This window comes from Hyperolius riggenbachi, chromosome 6 (genome assembly GCF_040937935.1).
Source record: "Hyperolius riggenbachi isolate aHypRig1 chromosome 6, aHypRig1.pri, whole genome shotgun sequence".
In the NCBI taxonomy this organism is placed as follows: domain Eukaryota; kingdom Metazoa; phylum Chordata; class Amphibia; order Anura; family Hyperoliidae; genus Hyperolius; species Hyperolius riggenbachi.
The window spans coordinates 303658522-303677383 of record NC_090651.1 but is presented as its reverse complement, the minus strand read 5'-3'; the positions used below and the strand labels follow the sequence as shown (position 1 = coordinate 303677383).

At 43.6% G+C, this 18862-nt stretch overlaps 1 protein-coding gene across 3 annotated transcripts in view; it reads right to left on the bottom strand.

The window, feature by feature from the left end:
* MBOAT7 (membrane bound O-acyltransferase domain containing 7) overlaps positions 1–18862 on the bottom strand; it is a 53507-nt gene continuing 34645 nt past the window's right edge. For all 3 annotated transcript variants that reach the window (XM_068241220.1, XM_068241221.1, XM_068241222.1), the window contains exons 5-8: positions 17819–17975; positions 12249–12609; positions 4959–5141; positions 1–873 (exon numbers count right to left, since the gene is read on the bottom strand). In XM_068241220.1, coding sequence (XP_068097321.1) covers positions 495–873; positions 4959–5141; positions 12249–12609; positions 17819–17975 — 1080 coding nt within the window. In that variant the 3' untranslated portion in view covers positions 1–494. The remainder of the gene's footprint in view (positions 874–4958; positions 5142–12248; positions 12610–17818; positions 17976–18862) is intronic.

The window sequence follows — 18862 nt, the reverse complement described above, 5'->3', positions numbered from 1 at the left end:
TTAAATTTTCCATTTTTATGGAGGTACCGGTATGTTTTAAATACAAATAAAATCCCTATCCTCACAAAAAAAAAAAAAAATAAATAAAACACAAGTGAACCAGACAAATGTGATAATAAAGAAGATATGGCAACTTTACATAGACACAATAGCAAAGAGATGGACATGGCACGGATTAAAAAAAAAGTAAAGGTTACATGACCATGGCTGAAACTCAACTGATATCCTGACATGGGTGGTAAGGAAGAAAAGAGTGTCATGTGGTCGTCCAGGAAAGCACAGATCGAGGGAGGCGAGAGCTAGGTTACCCGTGTACTGTGGAAGCAGATCTCCCCATTGCAGTATACAGGTAGATGAAACGTTTTTCACAGTCGAGTAACTGAAGCACAGCACATGTCCCAGTTATCACATCCAGTTTAGCACAAGCACAGGAACACTATGGCTTGCTGGCACTTCCAGGTCAAAGTCACGTTGGACCAGCCATATTCTAGGGACTAATTCTCCTTCTTCACCTCTTGTTTTTGTTCTTTGCTGTTCCTGGGGACTTTTGGAGCTCTTGCTGCCAGAACCCGACCTAAGATAAGGAAGAAGATGGCCAGCACATGGATAGAAAAATAAATGGCCCTCCAGTAGCGCACAGTGTCGGAGAAAGTGAGAAGAACGAAACCCATGCACATGTAATCGTAGGCTCTCATCTTCAGGAACCAGTGCACCCAATCAAACACCAGCTTGCCCGAGTCAGACAGATGGCGTCTCAGGCCGGCATCCATCGCTCCCTCAGAGGCCAGACACAGGGGGATAGTCATGAAGCTCAGGTAATAGCCAGGGTGGATTCCATGCCAATAAGCACTGATAAGCATAGTCCAAGCACTCCTGCAATAAAGAGAGAAAACATAATGGTAAGTCTGCTGCATATTACCTGGAAAGGCAGTGCATGAAAACCCAAGGTGGGGTATTACATTTAGAAAAAAGGGACACAGAGGCATGTTCCCATCTGCAGGACATGCCTCTGTGTGCCCTGATCGCCACTCTCTGTACCCGCTGCACCCCACTAGCCGTCCCCGGCAATCTGCCAACATCTCGACATTCAGGATGTCAACAAACTAATGGGGAAGGGGCATCCCACTGCAGGCTAAGGAACGCCTGCAAAAGGTCCCTTTCCCACCTATCAGAGCCTTGTAAAGGCCCATACACACGGGGTACGGCCGTCGCCGCAACCACGTGGCACGCGCATGTTGCGGCGACAGGACGCGCGTGTGTATTACACGCGCGCGCCCGAACCATCGCCCGTCGGAGCTGTCGCCCGGCGATTGAACATGTTCAATCGCCGGCTACAGCTGTTGCCACAACTTCGCCGGAACTGTCGCTAGTTCCGCGTGAGTACGCGGGCTAGCGACAGGAGACCTACGCAAGTGAATGGAGCATCCGGCCGGGGGATGCTCCATTTACAAACAGCTTCCGCCGCGTCTCTGCTTTTCTGGCGAGACGTGTGGACAGCTGTAGCTGGCAGGGAGCTGTCGCTCCCGGTTCACGTGCACGCATGCGACGGGGGGGGGGGGGGGGGGGGGGGGGTGTCGGGTATGTAGCTTAACAGGCGCTAATAGGCTCTCAGCTGCCTGCTCCCCTCCTCGTCAATCAGCGCTGTGCTCTCACGAGAACACAGACACTTTGATCTGCAGCGTTGTTACCCGAAAGGTCACATCAGTAAAAATGATGGATTGCTGCAGATAGGAGCGGCGGGGAGGGGAGATAATTAACGATGCCTGGTCCAGCAACCCCCACGGACCAGACAGCATGTGTTTTTTGATCTGCTAACCCATCTCGGATTCTCTTTAAAGCAGGATTGTCAGCCATAAAATCAAATTCCATTTACCCACCACTCTGTGTTTATTATGCAGGGTCTACAACCTGACCCTGCCTTGCAATCATAAATGTTTCTGCTGTAATAAAATCGTATCTCAGTCAGCCTGGCTCTATTTGGTTTATTGCCGAGGAGAGGAAAGCTTGTCATCACCCCTCCCACATTCCTGCTCCTCACTGATTGGCTGAGGGCGTTTCAGTACGACATGAAGCTGAGAAAGGAAGCAGAAGCTACTGAAATATGATCTTGCTGTGCTCTCATGTGTTTACAAAGTAAGCTAGAAAAGACAGTGCAGTTTGTAGGAGAGAGAGAAAAAAAAAGTGTAAGGGAGGAAATTACATCAAGATTGGCTTCAGTCAGAGGCAGTAAAGATGTAAAATGCCTTAAACAGTTTTCTCAATTTGCTATATAAAATTCACTGAAATCAAAACATGGACAGTACAATACATGTTATGTAAGTAGAACAAATCTTCTTATATATGTTTTTTTTCCCTGGGATAGTATGGCTGTCCCTGCTGCGTTAAAAACGACCCTAGAGAACCCAGCTAGGTTATGGACAAACTGCAATATTTATGTAGCAGACCAAGAAAACCCTAAATATGCTTTACTTAAATTGATGAAAATTATGCCTTTATTTAAGCAAGGACAAATATTAAATTTGTTTACCATCCTAACCCTCCAAACCTGTGTAGTGTATTTTTACAAAAAAAAATAAAAAAATCCACGCCTGTTGCGGGTCCTTGTATTTGAAGCGGATGTGACCATGAAGCTTACCGCAGTGTGTCTGGAGAAATTGTGACCCAGAACCGGGGCTGTGGAGTCGGTCCAAAAATCCACCGCCTCCGACTCCTCAGTTTAGGATTCCACCGACTCCGACTCCTCTAATTTGCATATTACAAATTTGTTGATTAAAAGTATGTAACATGAAATTCGTCTCTTAACTGCCAACGCTTAGGAATTTTACAAGACAACTGAAGTGAGAAGGATATGTAGACTACTATATTTATTCCCTTTAGACTAAAACTAGTCCTTGGTAAGAGTACTTGTAAAAGGTACAAACCGGAACAAAGAACATCTATCAGGCCCTAGGCAATGTAAGTGTGGGTACATGTAAGAATGATGTGCAGGTACTCTGCAGGGGATTGAGGATATTCTTCCTCTATTACACATTCTTCATGCACAATCTGAACAAGGTTTATGGGTGACAGACAACACCTCTGTGTTCAATGTGCACAGCATTCTCAGTGGATTCCCTGCAGCTCTGTGGGGAGAGCATATGTAGAGTATAGTACTACTGTGTAACAAAGTAAACCTGAGACAGATGAAATTAAAAAGTTTTATACATACCTGGGGCTTCCTCCACCCGCCTTCAGGATAATCAGTCTCTCATTGTCCTCCTCCACCACCTGGATCTTCTGCTATGAGTCCAGGTACTTGAGCCAGTCAGGCGTAGTGCGCATGCACACACTCCGCCGCCAGGAGCATACTACACCTGTGCAGCACTATTGCACAGGTGCAGAATGTTCCTGGCTGTGGGAGCGGCATGCGGCCGGACAGCGCTGACTGGCTGAATTACCAGGACTCATATCAGAAGATCCGGGTGGTGGGGGACAGCGAGGGACTGATTAGCCTGAAGGGGGCTGGAGGAAGCCCCAGGTATGTATAAAACTTTACTTTTCATCCGTCTCAGGTACCCTTTAATTTGTAGTCGCCAAACCAAATTTTAACAACATATCAAATTATTTGATTTCATCAGCAAAGGGAGTGCACACATTTGCATAAATCAGCATCAATGCAGAATTATTTCTATCTCATTGACCATCTCTATTAGTGACACAGCTAAACATCAGGCTTTATTCTTACAGCATAGATGTTTAGTATATATAAGAGATTCCTGTGTACACATCATATATACAGTCACAATCAGATATGTATATTTGACCTTAAAAATTCGGGGACTGCTTTATTGAAGCAGCACAAGTAACTAATTTTGATTGGTTTATTTCATTTTTGTGGACTAAGCACAGCTATAACTGTATATATACATTATTTTTAATGACTATCATCTGAGAAATAGAACATTTTATCATATTTTCTATTTTAATTACAGTTACCAATTCATTAGGAGTCGGAGTCGGTGCATTTTTTCCGACTCCGACTCCAGGCACCCAAAATTGCCCGACTCCACGACTCCGACTCCACGACTCCGACTCCACAGCCCTGCCCAGAACACCACACTCCAGTCACTGCAACAAAGCCCTACCTCTCTATCATTGTCACCATAAAAATCAAATTTCAACAGCAACTGGTCTGAGTGTATTAAAGAGGAACTTCGGTCTAAAAAAACATTACATTAGTTATGTTAATTAAAATAGATAGGTAATATATTCTCTTACCCACCCTGTTTTAAAAGAACAGGTAAAACGTTTGTGATTTCATGAGGGCAGCCATCTTTTTAGTTGAAAGGAGGTGACAGGGAGCATGAGACACAGTTCCAACTGTCCTGTGTCCTGATCACATTAAAAAAAAAGTTTTCAAATGAAAACAAATCTTTGACAACTGCTCCATCAAATAAGCAAAACATGCTGAACAAAAACACGTTAAAAAGCACGCAAAACGCATTGGTCCGCTTAAAAAAAATGCATCGCAGCGTGTTATGAAACAAGCATCAACGCGTGCAGTTTTATGCGCTTAAATTCTAAACACACACCCAATGTGAACGAGGCCTGACACAGTTGTGTCTGCTTTTCAGGATCAGTAACACTGATGTGCAACTGAAAAGCGGATACAACTGCATTAGTGGGCTCAGGTCCTTACAGAGTTTGTAGCAACTTGTTGGGGGAAGGGGGGGGGGGGGTGGAGGAGACATGTAATTCAAGCTTATGGCTATTGCTGGCAGCCAAATAACCCTGTTTTTGCTAATTTGAGCTCCGGCCATTGCCTGACTCCCAAATTAGTTACGGAGCATCTCTATAGCTGTATTTCGCATTAAGGTCTATGGCGGTGCACAAATTATTGGAGCAGTGCTGTGCGGAAATGATCCATCTCGTTCTCAGCAGACGGTCATGTTTTTTTGTTCCAGGCAGATCAGACTTACCCAAACACCAGAGACTTGACGGGTGAATTCTTGTAGATGTAGTGGGCCAGCCACCACTGTACACTCATGTTCCAGCAACGCATGCCATCCTTCACCGTCACACAGAAGTCTGCTCCATTGCAGTCAATGTTCTTTATTGTTTCATAGTCGTATTCAATCTGCACTTTTGATCCATCTGTGCTCCTTCAAAATGAAAAAGATACAGTATGAAATGGTACCGGCAGGAAGTCATTGAAAGTCATTTATCTTCAAATAAATACAGTAACTGCCATTAAAAGGGACTCAGAGCACCCCTCATGGGCATGCCTTTTAGCCACATGACTTCCAACAAAGTAGTGCTCTTCCTGCTTCATTCAGTGATGCACTTCTCTAACAGAGAAGACAAGGGTGACCCAGAAGTTATCACATAGCCAAGATGGCAGCCGCGATTTTTAAATTGAAAGTGTAGAACGGCGATTCAGGCATCAATTGAAAGAGGAGAGCACAAGCTACAGAAAGGTATGCATCTTTAAGTACTTTGCAGTACTGGTCGGAGTCTTAAAGGCATACCCATGAGAGGTGCTCGGAGTCCCTTTAAAGTGAATCTGAACTCTTGCACAGGACAAAAGGAAAACCAATGCATCATGTATGTACTGTATTTAGAGAGTTTAGCATTTCTAATTCTCCCTTATCTGTAACTATTGACCACTGTAATTTGATCTCTCAGCTGTGTCAGCTCAGGAATCTTCTCTGTCATGGCAGAGCAGCTAATGTGTAAACACAGGGTGTGAACAATAGGTCTGCTTCCATGAAAGCAGGAAGCAGACACACTGCAGATTTATTGCAGAATTTGTATCCGCTGTAACAAATAAATGTTTTATTTTCTTTAAAGGTTATTATGCTGTTGCTTATCTTTTAGAGCAGAGAGGAAGTTTTGAGTTCAGGTCTGCTTTAAAGTCCAGTTTCAAAAAGCATCATGTGATCACAAGCTGACTGTATAAATATCACCATTCTGAGTCAGACAAAACTTCAGCAGTTACAAATTCCTGTCAGGAGAATCTGATCATGTCATGTGCGGACATATGGTGAGTGTAAGGTGGGCAGGAAGTGATGTCACAATGTGGGCAGAGAGGGGTCACTACACTCAGGTCAGGCTGAGGAAAAGATGCCAGTGTTGGCTGGAGTTGCATGACGCTTGACAGAATACTTGTACTATAGGAACATGGATCAGATAACAAGCGGGCGGCGGCATTGATTTTTTTAACTGCTTCTAACTAGCTATGCATGAATCATAGTCCTAATTCATTTACAGCTTACTGACCTCCCCGAGTGTCTTCTGTATGTCCACCCTTTATCCCCTTACATGAGAAGTACCCTCTCTGTTATTATACCTTGGTACTGCTGTATCTGATGAATGAACCATTTACGTATGCTTAGCACCAGAGCTGTGTATTGATCTATATTACATCTGTTTGTCCATGCAACTTGCCTGTCAAATATTTACCTGTACAAAGCCACAGCTGGATGGTGTGATGGTTAAGGGCTCTGACGCAGGAGACCAGGGTTCGAATCTCAGCTCTGCCTGTTCAGTAAGCCAGCACCTATTCAGTAGGAGACCTTGGGCAAGTCTCCCTAACACGGCTACTGCCTGTAGAGTGCACCCTAGTGGCTGCAGCTCTGTCGCTTTGAGTCCGCCAGGAGAAAAGCGCAATATAAATGTTATTTGTCTTGTGTTGTCTTGTCCATTTGTAAAAATCAAAAATAACATCTCACTAAGTAGTCAGTGCACTAAATGGAGCTGTGTTTATTTATTCTAAAGGCACTATATAGTGATTTTAAGGATTTAAAGGATACATCCGGGAAAAATTTGTATAAGAACAAATATCTACTGCTGACAGTCCTGTTGAGTAGGGTTGGATCGCGTCGTTTGCCTCCCCGAAACACTTCGTATTTGATCTACTCAGCCCGGTCCTCCCACCTGCGCAGTTTGAAACTGGTATTGGCCGCACTCTGGCGTAGTTCACATTCTTAATGTCCACTTGAGAATGCGGCGTGCGGACCAGACGGAATAGATCAAATATGAAGCATTTTGGGAGGCAAAGGAGGACGTACACCAACCCTGCTAGACAGGACTGTCAGCAGAGGGTGTTTTTATACTCCCCCCCCCCCCCCCCTTCCCCCAAGATTTAACCTTTAACCTCCTTAGCGGTATGCCCAACACGGTGTCCGGCATACCGCTCGCTTAAATTACAAGTCCCCCACAAAGATTCTAAAAGACGTAATGCCCCCACAAGCTGTAGCTAGCACTAGGCTAGTTAGTATAAGTAGCCGGCACCCTACGATTGCCGCTGATCCCCCGATCCAGCCACTTAATCATTGCCCCCCCCAGCTCCAGATATCGGCGCAGCCTTTCCCGCACAGCTCCAGCCTGCGCATGACGTCATGATGTCGGCGACGTCATGTGTGATCCTCCCCATAGTGAAGACCGGAGCTGTGCAGGGAGGCTGCACTGATCGCTGGATCCAGGCTGGGTAAAGTATAATCGGGGGAGCGGCGGCGATCGGAGGGTGCTGGCTGCTTATGCTAACTAGTCTAGTGCTAGCTACAGCTTGTGGGGGCAATAAATCTTTTAGAATCTTCAGGGGGACTCTAAATGCAAAACCTCCTGAGCGGCGTAATGCTCAGGAGGTTAAAGGACAGATATGTTTGTTCACATAAGTACTCCATCCTTCCCCACCTCAGGAAAAAAAAAAGAAAACTGTATCTCAAAATTTGCAGGTGTTGCTGAAAAATCGTGTTGTAGTTTGTGGCTTTGTACTCCCATTCATATAGCAGGAAGTAAAAGCTGCGGTCATGGATGGTTTTCCAGCATGCTCAATTATCAGATCAGTTCTGGATGCAGGTCTTACTGTGCCCACCATCCTGCAATCTGATGCCTACATAACAGAGGCCTGTTTGGACAACACATGGAGGACGGCCTTCTCTGTGTACAAATTATGCTAGGGGGGATACTAGCCCACTACATCCAAGACTTCTAAGAAAGGAGTTCATACATTGATAAAACAAGCTCTGCACAAGAATAGGGAAACAAGTATCTGGAGAGGGGCACTAAACCTGCAGAGCCTGACTTCACCACTTGGTGTCACTGTGCTGCAGCAAACTTGCAATCTCGCACAAGACAAGGAAAACAAATAGTAATGCACCCTGTATTTATTTAGAGAGTTTAGCCTGTCTAATTTTCCCTCATCTGTAACTAAGCATCTGTCATTTGATCCTCAGCTGTATCAGCCGCCTGTCATGGCAGAGCAGCTAATTTGTAAACACAGGATGTTAACAATATGTCTGCTTCCATGAAAGCAAGAAGTAGACACACTGCAGATTTATTGCAGGATGTGTATCAGATGTAACAAATGTTTTTTCTCTTTGAAGGTTATTATGCTGTTACGTATCTTTTAGAGCAGAGAGGAAGTTTCGAGTTCAGGTCTGCTTCAAAGTCCAGTTTCAAAAAGCATCATGTGATCACAAGCTGACTGTATACATATCACCATTCTAAGTTGGACAAAACTTTAGCAGTTACAAATTCCTGTCAGGAGAATCTGATCATGTCATGCGCGGACATATGGTGAGTGTAAGGTGGGCAGGAAGTGATGTCACAATGTGGGCAGAGAGGAGCCACTACACTCAGGTCAGGCTGTGGAACAGATGCCAATGGCTGGAGTTGCATGGAGCTTGACAGAAGACTTGTACTATAGGAACATGGATCAGATAACAGGCAGCATTGATTTTTTTAACTGCTTCTAACTAGCTATGCATGAATCATAGTCCTATCTCATTTACAGCTTACTGACCTCCCACCTCCCCGAGTATCTTCTGTATGTCCACCCTTTATCCCCTTACAGTGGTTTGCAAACTTATTCAGCCTCCTTGAAGTTTTCCACATTTTGTCACATTACTGCCACAAACATGAATCAATTTTATTGGATTTCCACATGAAAAACCAATACAAAGTGGTGTACACGTGAGAAGTGGAACGAAAATCATACATGATTCCAAACATTTTTTACAAATAAATGATTGCAAAGTGGGGTGTGCGTAATTATTCGGCCCCCTTTGGTCTGAGTGCAGTCAGTTGCCCATAGACATTGCCTGATGAGTACTAATGACTAAATAAAGTGCACCTGTGTGTAATCTAATGTCAGTACAAATACAGCTGCTCTGTGACGGCCTCAGATGTTGTCTAAGAGAATATTGGGGGCAACAACACCGTGAAGTCCAAAGAACACACCAGACAGGTCAGGGATAAAGTTATTGAGAAATTTAAAGCAGGCTTAGGCTACAAAATGATTTCCAAAGCCTTGAACATCCCACGGAGCACTGTTCAAGCGATCACTCAGAAATGGAAGGAGTATGGCACAAGTGTAAACCTACCATGACAAGGCCATCCACCTAAACTCACAGGCTGAACAAGGAGAGCGCTGATCAGAAATGCAGTCAAGAGGCCCATGGTGACTCTGGACGAGCTGCAGAGATTTACAGCTCAGGTGGGGGAATCTGTCCATAGGACAACTATTAGTCATGCACTGCACAAAGTTGGCCTTTATGGAAAAGTGGCAAGAAGAAAGCCATTGTTAACAGAAAAGCATAAGAAGTCCCGTTTGCAGTTGGCCACAAGCCATGTGGGGGACACAGCAAACATGTGGAAGAAAGTGCTCTGGTCAGATGAGACCAAAATGGAACTTTTTGGCCAAAATGCTATGTGTGGCGGAAAACTAACACTGCACATCATTCTGAACACACCATCCCCACTGTTAAATATGGTGGTGGCAGCATCATGCTCTGGGGGTGCTTCTCTTCAGCAGGGACAGGGAAGCTGGTCAGAAATGATGCGAAGATGGATGGAGCCAAATACAGGGCAAACTTGGAAGACAACCTCTTGGAGACTGCAAAAGACTGGAGCGGAGGTTCACCTTCCAGCAGGACAATGACCCTAAATATGAAGCCAGGGCAACAATGGAATGGTTTAAAACAAAACATATCTATGTGTTAGAATGGCCCAGTCAAAGTCCAGATCAAAATCCAATTGAGAATCTGTGGCAAGATCTGAAAACTGCTGTTCACAAACGCTGTCCATCTAATCTGACTGAGCTGGAGATGTTTTGCAAAGAAGAATGGGCAAGGATTTCAGTCTCTAGATGTGCAAAGCTGGTAGAGACATACCCTAAAAGACTGGCAGCTGTAATTGCAGCAAAAGATGGTTCTACAGAGTATTGACTCAGGGGGCCGAATAATTACACACACTCCACTCTGCAGTTATTCATTTGTAAAAAAAATGTTTGGAATCGTGTATGATCTGCACTCCACTTCTCACATGTACACCACTTTGTATTTGTCTTTCATGCGGAATTCCAATAAAATTGATTCATGTTTGTGGCAGTAATGTGACAAAATGTGGAAAACTTCAAGTGAGCCGAATACTTTTGATAGATAAACATACATATATCCAGGCACATCGCCTCTAGTTAGGACATTAAATAAATTATTAGGGAAAGGGAGGTGCTGAAGGGGGTGTGGCTAGAAAACAGCAAAAATCTATTAACCCTTCGCACACTCACATGCAAATGTTCAAACAATTGCATTCACAGATTCACTCATCCAGGCACAACTGTTATCACTACAGCTAAATTAAAAGCCAGGGTTTTAGTTCACAGAAGAATGCATTCTTATGCTTAATCACCTATACTGCGCAGAAGTACCCAGGTAAACATAGGTGTCCTAACTCTGGCCCTGTAACATGCATAGTGCAGACATGCAAACACATTCATTGCATCAAACCTATCAATGGATTAGGAGCACACATCCTAACTTCCTCTCCTGGGAAAGACAGTGCATCTTACCAATCGCACAAGGGAGCTAATGTTATGTGTCCATGTGCACCATGCGCATACACCAGCATAAGCTGTCTGCATGCTGACAAACATACAGGGGAAGGGGGGAGTGCACCGAATTGGACCCTAGCCACAGGGGTCAATGATAAGAATAAACATACATATATCCAGGCACATCGCCTCTAGTTAGGACATTAAATAAATTATTAGGGAAAGGGAGGTGCTGAAGGGGGTGTGGCTAGAAAACAGCAAAAATCTATTAACCCTTCGCACACTCACATGCAAATGTTCAAACAATTGCATTCACAGATTCACTCATCCAGGCACAACTGTTATCCCTACAGCTAAATTAAAAGCCAGGGTTTTAGTTCACAGAAGAATGCATTCTTATGCTTAATCACCTATACTGCGCAGAAGTACCCAGGTAAACATAGGTGTCCTAACTCTGGCCCTGTAACATGCATAGTGCAGACATGCATGGATATATGTATGTTTATTCTTATCATTGACCCCTGTGGCTAGGGTCCAATTCGGTGCACTCCCCCCTTCCCCTGTATGTTTGTCAGCATGCAGACAGCTTATGCTGGTGTATGCGCATGGTGCACATGGACACATAACATTAGCTCCCTTGTGCGATTGGTAAGATGCACTGTCTTTCCCAGGAGAGGAAGTTAGGATGTGTGCTCCTAATCCATTGATAGGTTTGATGCAATGAATGTGTTTGCATGTCTGCACTATGCATGTTACAGGGCCAGAGTTAGGACACCTATGTTTACCTGGGTACTTCTGCGCAGTATAGGTGATTAAGCATAAGAATGCATTCTTCTGTGAACTAAAACCCTGGCTTTTAATTTAGCTAACAGTTGTGCCTGGATGAGTGAATCTGTGAATGCAATTGTTTGAACATTTGCATGTGAGTGTGCGAAGGGTTAATAGATTTTTACTTTTGATAGATATAGATAGATATATATATATATATATAGAGATATATATATATATATATATATACAGATAGATATATAGATACAGTAGATAGATAGATATTAGAAGCGCTGTACAGTCGCCGGCAGTAAATTGTACCGTGCTTCTAAACACTGTACAAATCACGCCAAAAATCGCTGCAGCAACCACTAGCCAAAATGCTAAGCATTTGCAGATCTGTAGTGGGCCCCAGGCCTCAAACTGATTTTTTTGTTTGCTTTGATAATTCATGAGTTACAGGCCTGGGACAAGCATGCAGGCACAGCAGAGTGAAGTCTAACTTGCATACATGTTCTAAAATGGCGATTTAGAATATAATAAAAGCAAGCAATGAGCACCACAGCCATGTAAGTAAGTAGAAAAAGAGTAAAACAAAGAAAACACCCCAACATGTAGCTGAGTCACTGTATCAAATTAAACCCACCCCAAATCAGTAAACACCTACCTTTCCAGCGGAGCGTATTCTACGGTAGGGCCTCCGCCAGATCGAGATTTAGCAGCGACAGGGTAGGCACCGAAGGCCGCAGAGATGCAGCCGCATTCTGCAAATATCCAGGCCACATAAAACCTCATCCGGAAAACAAAAAAGATGGGAACCATGTAGAAGAGGCGGTACAAGAATGCACGCTCATAGAACTCATCCTGCTTCACATACTCCAGAGGGAAGTAATGGGAGGTGATCAGGAACAAGACGCCATACACTGGGGCCAGCTTCAGCCGCGTTATCATGGGCTTCCAGCTCGGGATGTCCGGAGAACAGATCTGGTGCAACCAATCATGGTAAGTCTTGTATCGATAGAAAGGGCCTACAAAGAGACAATAAAAGTCACCTTTTTTTCAGGGAAAAAAAAAAATTCTATGTGAAGGCAGGTATAGAGTCTGGCATAACACATACTATCTAAAACCTGTCCCCAACTTTGTTATTGACTATAGTCAGTCAGTCTGCTTTTGACCCTAAAGCAAGGGTAGGGAACCTATGTCTCTGGAGCCAGATGTGGCTCTTTTGATGGCTGCATCTGGCTCGCATACAAATTAGGAAGGGGTTGATTCACCAAGTTACACTGCTCAAGCAGCGCAGCTTTGTGTGGCAGCGCAAGTAAAATTTTCAAATTAGGCGTGCTACTGCTGTAGCAGTCACTTTTAAAGTTACTCGCGCTCTCCCCAAAAACGGCAGGTCCAATTGTCCCATCCTGGATCCTGTTAGGTCCAGTGACTTTGTAGGACGAGATCCCTGCACTGTGATTGGCCCAATAGGCTGCCAGTCACTTGACAGGCAGCCTATTGGGTCAAAGTGCGGGGATCTCATCCTATAAAGTGAACCAACCCTCAAGTCAGCTAGCTAATTGTACAACTGTTAGTCTGTATTTCTCCTGTCTGGCTCTCGGGGAAATTGCTGATGTTGCTGAAACCCAAGAGAAGCTGAAGACTTTTCTGACACTTCCACTGCCCAGAGGATCAAGTGTATACACATCACCATGGCAGCAGGGACGTGAGCCCTCTGCAGTGCATGCGCACTGTGCCAGTTTGAAACATATTGTATGGCTCTCACGGAATTATATTTTAATATATGTGGAGTTTATGGCCATCTCAGCCAAAAAGGTTCCTGACCCCTGCCATAAAGTAACGTCATAGCAGCAGAATATTTCATTTTAATTTGAAAGCAGCACACTGCTAGATTTGGACTACTTCTGTCTTGAGTCTTATACAGAGGAACTAATGTATCAAAAGAAGAGGTGGCAAAACGGGTTCAAAACAGGTGCAATAGTGGAGCAGTTACTCTAAGGCTACTTTCACAGTGGGACATTACAGGTGCACCTTAGAGCAGCCTGTAACGCAGCCCACCGCACAGCAATGAAAAATCAATGGGCTGTTCACAGTGCCCACGTTGCGTTACATTGTAATGCTGCACGTCAAATGAAAGTAACCCGCTTTAGACTGTTTGCACATGCTTAGTAATGTTGGAGGAGGAGGTCTACCCACCTCCTCCGCGGCCAGCCACATGGCTAATGAATATTCACTGCACTGTGACATGCAGCGTTTACTTCCTGGAGCGGCCACTCTGTGCAGCGATTGGCTGGCAGGACCATGTGATGCGGATCACGTTGTCTCCACATCGCATAGCACAAAAAAGGCACACCAAGAGCTGCATAACGCAGCTCTAGGTAGCGTGCTCCTCCAACACCACCAGGCGTTGCGTTAGGGGCACGTTATGCGACCTATAATGTCGCCTAAAACGCAACGTCCTGGTGGGAAAGAGGCCTAAGTGTACAATCAGAATCCTTTAGCTCCAATTTTCGGTACCCTGGTTTTGATAAATCTGCAGCGAAGACCCTTACCTCCCGCTTTCTAAAGGTGGCTATACACTGATACAGTAGAAAGCCACCAGGTTCAATCATCAGATAGATCTCTCTCGGATAATAATCTGATCCATTAGCCTTGGTTCACAAATAAAAAAGAACCCAGTCCTGTCAGTTTTGCATCAGTTTTACCTGACTGGATTAGAACTGTACACCTTTTGTGTGAACGCAGCCATATGGCTGGGTGGTTATGTTAGGGCATCGATCTCCAGCAAATTCGATTACAGTGATAGCCACTTGCCCTTATTTTAGGCACTGCATTGCACTACTAGAGCTTGGTTGTCTCTCAGTTAAGCCCCTCCCCCCACCTTCCAGTCTTGTGGGATCTGTGAAAGGATTACCGTACATGCAGACAGAATCAGGTAATGTTACTGGCTGTACATAAAAATACATTTAATCATTATTTATTGAGCCTATTGATGGACTGAAGGAGGATTATTAATATATCTGTCTGCCATTGACCATTAAAGTGATAGAACATGTAAAGTGTAACTGTAAAAGAGTGTCACCTTCCAGAACTATACGCATCTCTGTGTATTTTAAAATCCTCTTTGCAGCCCCCCCCAGTATAGTTACGTTACCATTTTGTATGTTACAGACTACGGCTTCCAAGGGGGTCAAACAAATCTCCTTAGGTATTCGGCATCACCGCGAGCACCTGTACCCCTAACACAGACACATAGTGCCGTTGCTACATGCGCTGGTGTTGCTTGGTACAGGCACTCGCGGTGACGCCAGACACCTGAGGAGGCCACGATTTGCACTGACAGTGGAAGCTTCTACACTTCACATGAAAATGGAGGGGAGTACACATATACACTTGGCAGTTGGTCCGGCAGGCGCTGCGATATTGAATGCCATTAATGCCCTTGCGACAGATTCGGTAGCATTCCCAGTAGATCATTCTTACCAATTTTGGCGGATTGAAAGGTAGGTCATCCCATTATATATATATAAAAATAAGCAATTTTATTCATTATTTACAGTACTGTTCCTCTTTAACCACTTAACATCTCAGTCGTTTTCAGCTTATGCATCCGAGCAATGTTCACCTCCCATTCATTAGCCTATAACTTTATCACTACTTATCACAATGAACTGATCTATATCTTGTTTTTTCCGCCACCAATTAGGCTTTCTTTGGGGGGTACATTTTGCTAAGAGCCACTTTACTGTAAATGCATTTTAACAGGAAGAAGAAGAAAAAAAATGAAAAAATTCATTATTTGTCAGTTTTCGGCCATTAGAGTTTTAAAATAATACATGCCTCCATAATTAAAACCCATGTATTGTTATTGCCCATTTGTCACGGTTATTTCACCATTTAAATTATGTCCCTATCACAATGTATCGCGACAATATTTTATTTGGAAATAAAAGAGCATTTTTTCCGTTTTGCATACATCACTATTTACAAGCTTATAAAAAAAAAATAGAGAGAAATATTTCATCTTTACATAGATATTTAACCACTTCACCACTGAGGGGTTTTACCCCCTGAGCACCAGAGCAATTTTCACCTTTCAGCGCTTCTTCCATTCATTCGTCTATAACTTTATCATTACTTATCGCAATGAAATGAACTATATCTTGTTTTTTCCACCACCAATTAGGCTTTCTTTAGGTGGGACATTATGCCAAGAATTATTTTTTTCTAAATGTGTTTTAATGGGAAAATAGGAAAAATGTGGGGAAAAAATTAATTATTTTTCAGTTTTCGGCCATTATAGTTTTTAAATAATGCATGCTACTGTAATTAAAACCCATGAAACGTATTTGCCCTTTTGTCCCGGTTATAAAACCATTTAAATTATGTCCATATCACAATGTTTGGCGCCAATATTTTATTTGGAAATAAAGGTGCATTTTTTTCATTTTTGCGTCCATCCCTAATTACAAGCCCATAGTTTATAAAGTAACAGTGTTATACCCTCTTGACATAAATATTTAAAAAGTCCAGTCCCTAAGGTAACTATTTATGTATTTTTTTTAATTGTAAATTTTTTATTTTTTTTTTAATTACAAAAAAAAAAAGGGGGAGTGTGGGAGGTAATGAGTTAATTTTATGTGTAAAAGTCATTTATTTGTATGTGAAAAATGTGTAGGGTGTAGTTTACTATTTGGCCACAAGATGGCCACAGTAACTTTTTGTTTTAATGCGACCTCCAAGCTTCCAGAAAGAGGAAGTATAAGGAGGCTGGACACGTGAGTTTTTTCTCACAATGATCGCGCTGCCCATAGGAGAGCAGCTGATCATTGCGGGGCTTAGATCAACGAACGGGAATGGATTTTCCCGTTCATTGATCTCTGGGCGAGCGGGCGGCGGCGTGTTTACAAGCGGGAGCGCGGGCAGCGTCGGGAACGCGGAAAGTACGTGTTTCTCCGTCCCTGGTTGTTAAAGGATGGAAAAAGGGGTGGAGAAATACGTACGCGCGGGGGTAAAGTGGTTAAAAAGTTTAGACCCTTAGGTAAATATTTATGTGTTTTTGTTTTTTTATAGTAATGTTTTTTTTGTTTTTTTTTATTAAACATTTTATGTGGGCATTTTTGGGAGGGTGGGTTTTAAAAGCGTTTTATTTGGGGAAATATTGGTGTATTGTAATGTTTTTGGGCATTTACATGTAGTTTTACTTTTTGGCCACAAGATGGCAATCTCGATTTTTTTTACATGACGTCACTCTAAGCGTACAATGTACGCTTAGAGGGACACAGCTTCAGAAAGAGCGAAGCTTCCGAGAGAAGCTGTCGCTTTTTCAGCGGGGGAGAGGAATCAATGATCGGGCTCCCCAGCCCGATACATTGATTCCGTGGCTACCGACTCTGCGGCCGAGAGTGCGTGTGCGCGATCGGCCGCGGGAGCGCGCCTGTCCTCCTTGACGTTTTTATACGTCAAGGAGGACAAAGTGGTTAAATAAGTATCAGACATTAAGGCTATTTTACAGAGCAGTGCTATGCTGTAAGAGATGGATGTATACACGTTATTTTAGTGCACCATGCGTGTTTCACGGTTTATACATGTAAAGTCTTCTTACTGCTCAAAATTTTGAATCTCTTAAAATGTACCCAAGATGGCAGGTACAACAGTATTTATACTTCCCTGGGGCTTCCTCCAGCCCCATGTGGACTGTGGGCTCTCTCGCCGTCCTTCCTGGCCACCTCCGCTATTTCAGACAACCGCGGCCAGTTCTCAAGTACTACTGCGCCGGCACATAACGCTCCCAGCCACGGGAACGTGATGTAGGGAGCAGCCAGGCAGCAGAGCACAACTGCCGAAATTAGCGGAGGTGACCAGGGGAGAAAGAAGCAGCCAGGGAGGATGGTGAGGGAGCCCACAGACCACATGGGGCTGGAGGAAGCCTCAGGTAAGTATACGGTAAATACTGCAATACCTGACGTCTCAGGATTCCTTTAATCCAACATCACATAAGATACCAAGCAAGCAGGTAACAGACTAAATAGTTGTGTGTGCTCCTGCGTTATATGCGCGATCATTTTACGAGTTATACTGTACATTTAACAGTTAAGTTTTGAATGGCAAGTTTTAATTTGCATACACTGTTGTGCATGTGCGGTGTTCTAAAATAGCATGAGTGAATCCATGTGTTAGACTATATCCATGCGTATAACTCTGACCCCATCAATCCCCGTGTTTACTTACCTGTCATTAGCCCAATGTAGCAATAACTATACAAAAAGAACTCCAACAGGCTAGGAATCTTGGGTATCACACCAATGGCTGAGTGACTTGAGAAAGAGGCCACTTCCTGTTTCTTGGCTCTACAGTATTCCTGCACCTCATTTGCTAAACTCACAAGCTGCAAAATAGAAAAAAAATTGAGGCTAACCCAATCAGATGGCAGGTATTAGGAACAGAATTCTAAGTGTCTAGACACATATATATTGGATGACAATTATAACAAAATTATGCCAGCAATAAGCCACCAGTATCGGGTATCCTGTTTATAGAGAGCAGCCTGTCTAATCCTCCTTTACCTGCAATTAAAGAGCTAGTGTAATTTGAGCTGTCAGCTCTCTGCTGAGTTGTGAGCTAATATTGTGAGCCAATATGGAAACACGGGAGGTTAACCCTTTCTGTGCTCCCAGGATACCAGGAAGTAACCACACCTCAGGATCTTAGTAGGTTTTCTATAAGCTGTAACAAGGAAATGTTTTTCATTAAAATGTATTATGCTGTTGCTTATCTTTTAGAGCAGTTCGGAAGGTGTGAGTTCAGTTTCACATTAAGGGCTGTTTACCACTGAAAATCACATTATTGTTTCTCTCTCTCTCTCTCTCTCTCTCTCTCAATAGGATAGGCCATGTATGACCTGTCTCCACAACCACCAGTGTTTGTCAGCTAGGAGGCTTTTTTCCCCAGAGCTGTAACAGCATTTAAGCTAAGCTTCGCATTTGAAACGTTGGTAGATCTCCTGGCCTCGGCGAATTTAAAAGTACCTCGCGAACTGAAAAAGTGTGGGCAGCGCTGCTATACAGAATAAGGCTGCTTTTTTTTTATATATATAGGACATTACATGCTACCCAACAGATAGTCCAGCAAACATCTGTACAGAGATCACTGGTACACGGTTGTCTGAAGTGATCATGAAACAAATTCAGGTTTTATGGTGAAAAAAAACAAACAAAAGAGATTCAGGTGCCAGCAATGGAAAGCCTAATCTACACGATACGATTCTTTGTACGA